General features: G+C 38.0%; 1 protein-coding gene across 1 annotated transcript; it reads left to right on the top strand.

The window, feature by feature from the left end:
• The first annotated feature begins 478 nt into the window (after positions 1-478).
• Positions 479-1,215, top strand: LOC147881550 (uncharacterized). The gene is made up of 2 exons (XM_087370248.1): positions 479-639; positions 742-1,215. The coding sequence occupies exons 1-2, from the start codon at positions 511-513 to the stop codon at positions 910-912; spliced, it is 300 nt and encodes a 99-aa protein (XP_087226374.1). The 5' UTR covers positions 479-510; the 3' UTR covers positions 913-1,215.
• Positions 1,216-8,349: the final 7,134 nt, after the last annotated feature.

The raw sequence follows: 8,349 nt of genomic DNA, 5'->3' as shown, positions 1-8,349 counted from the left end.
GAGTCTATTTGTATCAAAAATGTGTCATAAATATAGAACTAGAACTCAAACACTCTGAAGACTCTCACTCCTACTTGCCTTGACTTGAGGCTCCAAGACTTGGACAAGGATGCCCTTTAGTTCCGTCACTATTTTCTATTGCCCTTGTTACATCTTATCAAGAAGTGTGTACTTGAGGGTGCTATCAAAGGGTTGCTATTGCCATCAAGGAGTCATATATGCCCTCACATATATGCTGATGACATGGTTTTCCCTTTCCGAGTGACGAAGAAGAAGTCTTTGGATTGGGGTGCTGCTCACGAAACTGAGCTCGCTGTCACAAAGCGTGTGCCATAACGGACTTTCCGCTCCTCACGCGCATTCCGATTGCTGCATATAAGCATCGTCTTCACTCTCTCAAGCCCATCATCGTCCTTCCCATTCTTGCATTAATCCAATCTCCGCCCTTCTCCGCTCATTCTTCGCACCCGCATTTCCCCCTACCGGCTTATTGCGTTTGTTGCAGAGCGAATGGCCTCCCATCACCACACCACCGATCCAGCGCAAAAGATGCATGCGGCCCAGAAAGAGGCGAAGGAGCACAAGCACCGCCAACACATGGCAGACGCCTGCGCGGTAGCCGCAGGTGTATTTGCTGTGGTAAGGACGAAACACCGATTGGGTGTTACTTAGTAGCGTCGTATGACTTGATTTTTTGAGCGTTGTAGTGACTCTTGCTCTTTGTTGTTCGATTTTGTGCAGCATGAGCGACATGAGGCAAAGAAGCATCCAGAGGAGCGTCACGCGCACAAGGTGCGAGAGCATGTCGCTGGGGCGATTGCGATCGGAGCTGGTGCGATGGCAATTCATGAGAAGCATGAGAGGAAGGAAGCCAAAAAGGAGGCCAAGCATTCTCGTCACCACCACCATTAGACGCAGAAATGCCACTTTCTTGTCTTTTGGATTGAATTTTCCTTCAAAGATCTTTCCATCATTTTACTCGATGGCAGCTACTTTCAACACGATTATTTGAAATATTTCTCAAGGGCCCTCGAAACCATCATGTGATCACATGAATGAATTTTTTGCTACATCTAAAATTTTCCAAACTTCTTAAAGAGCCACAAATGACGTCAACCTTAGGCCAAGAGTTGTGTTGACGTTTGTGGTAGAATAAAATCCTATTAAAATCAAGTTCTTTTATTTGCACCTATGAATACCACTAAGCTTTGAATAGAAAACTCTCTAAGCTTTGGGCCCTATTTCTCTGGCTTTTTATACATTTAATCAACAATCGAGGGGGAAAATCTCTGGAGACAAAATATTCATAATCTACACATTTTTTTGTAGTTTGATTTTGTAGATTTGCTATTTGTTTTTATGATTAATGAAAAGAAGGAGGAGGGGATTAGGAGAGGAGGAGCAGGGAAGCCATGGAGGGAGTAGTATGGAGCCAATGGAATAAGACAAAAAAGGAAAAAAAGGGAGTTCATAGACAAACATATATTGAATATATATTGAATAGGAATGCATGTGGATAGGGAAAATGGATGTTGGAGTCATGTGTGATGAGTTAATGCACTCAGAGAGCCTTTTATCTAGACCATTTATCATTGAATCACTCACATGGCTGGTTCTAGTACCTTACTCACTGTGGAGGCTTTCTCTAAAATCATCCATTGGTCACAATATGAGGTTAGGATCCATCTCTCAAAAACTACAGACTTGATAATACAAAGTGCACATATTCACTAAGGTTACTATCACAATCATCACCTTGTTTCAATCTATCTTCCTTCATTTGTCTTCAAGTTTCTAGTTTCATATTTATGTAATTACATCACTTCTTTTATAATTTTTTGATTTTTCTTCAGTTACATATTTCATATTTATGTAATTACATTAAGTACTTTTTTTCCTAATTTTTCAAGGATCCTAACTTCCAAGACATACTTTAGCTTTGCGCATTTTGATCGTCTTCCCTGTTGTCCAAATGGGAACGGAGGAGGCATCGGTCCCTGCAAACCTACCTTCGTGTGGAAGTTCTCATAACAAAGATGGTCTAAAGTCCAGCAATTTACTCAAGGAAAGGGGTTTCTAGGTAGCTGCTTTAGCCATGTCGAAGAGGCTTATTGACTTTGTTGACATTGCAGATGATACGGATGATGCAGTGACTGTGTTTGCAAGGAGACGCAAGCCAACAAAGTTTATATCTAGGATAGTACACACATGGTGGATTATGACACTTAGCTTGACCAAAGTCTATTACCATGGATTGAGAACCTGAATAGTAACAACCTCTTATAGGCTCGAATTTCCCAGATCTAAGCTATGCAACAAGTGAAAGAGATCCTGAGGCATTATAAGGGAAACCTTATCCTTGAATTTTCATCCACCTATGGAAAATTGCCAAGGATGGATGACATGGAACAGAAGTTCGATGGTCATGTATGGACTAAACCTTTCACAACAAATATACATATCACATGTATTGTGAGGTTAAGCTAACATCGTGGGAGCCTTGGAGTGCCACTGGAACAAATCTTCTTACTATATCAATAGTATTAAATACAATAAACACTATATTAGAGAATTAGAGAAAATCCCAATTCCCACGAAATAAAATATAGTCACTTCAAAAGTAAAATTTGATATTTTTTATTGAAACATTAGCTCCATTGAGGACCCAAGTTTCAGTTGTGTTGGGGGAGACTAGACCATGCACAATATTTTCCCAATTCCTAGAACCCAAGCAACAAGCTTCTGTATGTTGCTCTGGCAAAAGGCCTTAATAGACGTGAACATGGTCCCATGGCCAAAACATTTGTTGATTTGCTAGTGAAAGAAAGATGTTTGTTGTTTCATATACATCAAAACCACAAACAAAAGCCAATTTATAGATGTTGCGTTAGGAAGATTCATTGGAGTAAATTAAATTGGAGTATTGATATATGCAATAGGATTGTTATAGAGCTTTGACATCCATCATATAAATGTGGTGTTCAAAAACAAAATAAAACTTGCAACAACTATCAATTTTTATTTGGTATATTAGATGTATCAAATTAATGCCAAATGCATATGTTTCTATGTTGATAAATTGCAGTATTGACATATGCACAATAGGATTATGGTAGAGCTTTGACATCCATCATATAAACGTGGTGTTCAAAAACACCGTTCCATCACAATAGAGCTCGTGAAACTCTCCATCACAATAGAGCTCATGAAACTCAGAGACATGGTCTTGATAAAAACCTTTTTTTTAATTGCTTTCTTGTGCTAAATATAATCAAAACCATTGACATAGCCAAATTTGCAACTAAATTTTGCATCACATCGTTTAACACAATCATTAACAATTCCATACTAGTATTCATACTCACAAAGTAGCTCATCTCCGAAGGAGATATCCTTTATGGTTTGCACAGTAATGTAGCCATGGGCACTCAAATCTTCTTGTGACTTTTGAGCCCAAGGTGGTAGCTTAGGGATGTATACAAATATAACATTTGTTCTTTCTTTATAGTACATTGAGCTATTTATATATCTAGCAATGTTTCCATACAATACATCTCCCATAATACATTTCACATCTGTCAATGGCTCAATGAATGGATCTTCAAACATTCCATAAGTCTTCATCCTTGGGAAAAACTTGAGGAGAGATCTCCAAGTATCATAATCATACTTTGGACCATTATATACCATCAAATCTTGTTTCTTCTTGATGCTCGTATGTACAAAAAGCCCGAGGGATTCACTCTTCATTACAGGGGGACATCACCTGCGTGCATGAACTTCAAGAAAACCCCCTATTTAAGATCCATGTAGGATGATAAAACACCCCTATTTAAGCTTATAAGATACCACCAAATTTCTATTATGTCCCCCCCTTTCCTTAAGTCTACGTTCTTTCTCAAGTATTTGGACTACACAATAAGCAAATTTAGATTACTTTCCCTATGACTATTTAAAACCATATACAAAACCAAACTTGTTTGGACTAGTTACCCAAGGTAGCCTATACTATGTCCCCCGCTCATAAATATGGCATGGCGGCCCCTTAACTTAAATTCAATATTGGGAAAAAATAAAAAGGGCCCCCACCCCTAATTTATAAGCTTATGCCTCATTTCAAAAAACCCCCCTATTGTACACTCACGTGATATCATAAGTTTCCTCCTATGAATCCCCCGGGACAAAAAGACCATATCCTGCCCCAGGTATTGTTGATTTCTTTACTTCATAATGGATGCCATTCATTTCGAACACATGCTCAATGGGTATGGGCAATTCATGTTTCCATAAACCATTGGATGCAGGATCAAAATTTGTAATAAGATAGTTCATCAACTTTTTAGGACAATCTGCAACACCTATCATATGTTTAAAATCAAAGAATCATTCTTTTAGTGGAGGAATACAAACTCACATCACAAAGCACAGAGCATTTTTTGCACAACTCAATGTCTATTAATTCTTTCACAAAACAAACTGAAACATAATGTTTTGCAAATCGAATCTAACCAAATGGTATCCAAATATAAATCAAAATGTAGGTACAAATGTTTTAGTTGAGCATTTGTGTCTGCAACTCTAATTAACAAGATCACCCAGATTCACTAAGGGTTGTCTATGCAGTAAAATTGAATCAAGTTGGCTAAGAATGCCCTTGCAGCATTAGCAGTGATTCCCCCTTCCTTGCATCCAAGAACCATAGCAAAGTGTTTTGCCTCACTATATTTCAACGGCCCCATTTTGGCAATTTTTCCTAGCATGCATTCTTCCTCTTCATTCAATGTAACATGTTGAGCATGCACCATACTTGTTGTGGTAGCACAAGTCCCTCTCACTCTAGTTTTGGTTAAAGGTGAAGCAATACCTTTCTCTGTGTCTTTTTTTGAACTACGAGTAGACATATGAGATTCGACATTCATCCTTTCGAGCACTTCTTTGTTTTTTTCTTTGAATTCAAGGATCACTGGTTGAAAATAATAGAACATATCATGCCCTTCAACAATCGAAGCTTGACCAAATCTGTTAGAAGAGATGGCACTGCGCACATCTACTACATCATCTAGCATCTGTAGGTATGGTAGTAACTCATGAAGCAAAATAGAATCACCACAATCTATATCAAATTTTGTAGGGAAAATGCAATTTTCTGCTGGATTAACACAACTCGTGTAAGGGGAAACATCAATGAACACTGTTCTTGCTGGTTTGCATTCCTCTTTGAAACAACACCACACTCTCATTAATGGTTTAAACTCTGCTTCCACATTCATCCTATCTGGTCGAATGATTCTACTCTTTGTATGCTTGTGGCATGCCATCGCACCCCAAACCATGAAGAAATGTAACTTTCTGTTAACATGATGCTCCAAAGTGTCCAGCATGTATTGCACCATGCCCTTTTCTCCTCCAGTGGACCAAATGCCAACATGGTAGTGATCGAGCAACCATTGTAGAAACTCTAAACACCCAGGACGGAGAACAAGCCAATGCTTCCCATTGTGCAAGCTCATATGTTTGTTTGACTTCGAAAAACAACGCTCAAGCAATAACCCTTTCAAATCTATTATCACTACTAGTCTTATTTTTGTTATCACCTCTTTTGACATTATTTCTGAGGGTAACATTATGTCTTCTCCTTTACCTTCTAAGATTTCTTCCTACACCTTGGCTTCATACAATGACATTGCATCTTCTCCTTTACCTTCTAAGCTTGCATCCGCATTTGTCAATGGAACATTAACTCCAGACATTGCATCCTCAACATTTTCAATCAACCATGTTGAGCTTGGAACTTGCATGCTAATGTTCAAATTAGGCACATAACGAATCATTGGATCAGGTGTAACATATACAGGCAATGCTTCTAGCGATGTGAAATTGAGATGGCCAAGATCTGTTGATAAACAAGGAAATGAAATTCATAAGTAGAAACAAACTGAAGATTGAGTTGGAAAACCAAATTGTCAAACTTTAGGTTGTGTGCTCTCAATGAAATTTGTTTGAGTGAAAGCATTCATGTTTTTCTTTTTCAAAACAGAATTGGATTACTAAAAAAAAGAAAGCATTCATGTTTATATGCATAGTATACCCCCTAAAGTTGTTGAATCTATACCCTTTCAAGTTATTTTAATCCCCAAAACTACATATCCTTACAATGCCCAAAACCTTTGCATATAATAGATAGAGTGGAGTCCAACACTATCTAGCATTGCCCAAGTGTTCCCACTAAGAAAAGATTTGGCCAAGTGGCCAAAACGTATTTGAGCATTCATATGAAGTGAATAAGGATAGAAACAACAATTTACACTAATTCATTCATCACGAAACATATTCAAGAATACATATGTTCATGTTTGAATTATGGCAATGAGATAGAAGAAATTTCCAAGTAATATTAAAAGATCCTTGGAACGAAATTAATACATCATATGGAGAATATAGCAAGATAACATATGGAAAACATGAACACCATATAAAAGGACAATTTCAAGGACCTGTTGCTTCCTCTTCTGTTTCCCAAAACTTTGAAGCATGTTTTAGTAAATGCTCACACTGCTCTTCATTGAAGAGTTGAAGCTCTTTTTGTCCTGGTATGGTATCAATTTCTTTATCCCCTCCACCTTCAGTTGTATCATCTTCTTTTGGTACCCCCTCTATTCCCAATATTGGTTCTTGCAAGCCAGCCCATTATCGAATTTCATGATTACTGTAAGCATACGTGCAACAAATACTTTCACCTTTGCCAAACTCATAAGTCTCAACAACTGAAACAACATGCCTCTTACAAGAAAGAGACTCTATTGCAGCAAGCCCCTCAGAGAACAAGTCCAATACATACTCATCTTCTCGACAGAAACCCATGATCATGTCTTTCATGATACTTGAACGTTTTCTTTTCAAGGACAATTCAATGTCAAAAATCATCATCATCATCCTCGTCACCTGATTCTTTTGCACCACTTGATTTTTCATATTTTTCATCTGCAACATATATTGATGGCTTACATTGTGCATTGGTATAGAGCTCAATATCATTGAAATGCTTTTCCTTGCTTACCAGTACATAGGCAATTAAGCCATCCATAGATCCAGTGACAAATATATCTGCAGTTTCAAAATTAAGGCAACCAAAGTGTATTTTATATTGTCCGCATGTCTTATTTAATGCATTCTTCAAACATGATACATGATCCATGGTCAAGAACACCACAAGAAGGAATTGCACTGTGGGAGAAGCGATTGTCATCAAGCTTTTCAACAAACACTCAAAGCGATCCTCGTTCTAATTTCTACTTCTGCTTGGTCCATACATTACATCCAAAAAAGCAACCCCTATTGCCATTGGCTCTTGGTACACATTATGTATAAATTCCATTCCCTCCATGTTTGAACCGACTGTGTAGAACCTCCAAGGGCAGGTGGAATTCGGTCCATGACTTGAACCTTCACTTTGTCCCATAATCCACCTCAGATACCCCTTTACAGCATCAGGCAATGGTGGAGTTTCCTTGCTCTATTGAAGCTTCAGTTTTAACCATGAATCAGAGCAACCACGAATCTGATGATACAATTTTGGAGTAATTTTAAAATGTAATCTGCACTCATCCCACTTTTTTAACATTAAAGAAGGCTGTTCTGCCGATATAAACATATAAAGTTCTTTTTGTATGCAGCATCTCTCTTGATCTGCATAGCTCGTCCTTCAATATCAAGAATCATGGCATCAGTCTTTGTTTAAGTTATGACTACTCTACCATCCTTAATGTCATTTTGAACTTGACCAATTTGATCATCACTCAATCCACGCAAGCATCTAAACATTGAGACTGTGGGTTGCCTACGGCATTTTCCATCTTGTGAATATTTTCCTGAATGTAATCCTCAAGGATGGAGATCCAACCATCATAAATGGCATCGCTTGTAATTATCATATGTACATCCTTTGTGGCAAAGCTATTGCCTAATGTTACCTTGCCAGTGTCAATGAAAGCCTACAAAATATATGAATCCATTAGAATGCAATAATTAAGAAAACATTCTTGTAAAAAATGATTCATAACTAAAATATGTACTTACATCCCAATTCTCACGATCTGGATGTCCTTTTGCAAGCCCTTGTTGTGCTTTCTTGGGTTTGTTAAAGAGAATCCATTGTCCCCTCACCTGCTTAAGTATATCAATGTATGGAGATTGTCTCAAGATATTTTGAGACTCCAGGTTTGCTATCTTTGATATCTCCACACAAAAGCGTGCAGGACAATTCACTACAATCCTCGCCTGATGGGTGCGGTAGTAGTTCTTTCTTTGGGCCATGCTGTTATCATCATTAGATGTGAATATTTTAGCAGC

Source organism: Dipteris shenzhenensis, chromosome 31 (assembly GCF_047967505.1).
Source record: "Dipteris shenzhenensis isolate YYH24624 ecotype China chromosome 31, Dip_SZ_1.0, whole genome shotgun sequence".
Classification (NCBI taxonomy): domain Eukaryota; kingdom Viridiplantae; phylum Streptophyta; class Polypodiopsida; order Gleicheniales; family Dipteridaceae; genus Dipteris; species Dipteris shenzhenensis.
Note: the sequence above shows the minus strand (reverse complement) of the source record. Positions and strands in the feature narration are given on the sequence as shown.

Excerpts from the sequence above, each read along its gene's own strand:
- LOC147881550 (XM_087370248.1), top strand. The coding sequence starts at position 511 with ATGGCCTCCCATCACCACACCACCGATCCAGCGCAAAAGATGCATGCG. Across the intron at positions 640-741 it reads CCGCAGGTGTATTTGCTGTG|CATGAGCGACATGAGGCAAA; the intron begins GTAAGGACGAAA and ends GATTTTGTGCAG.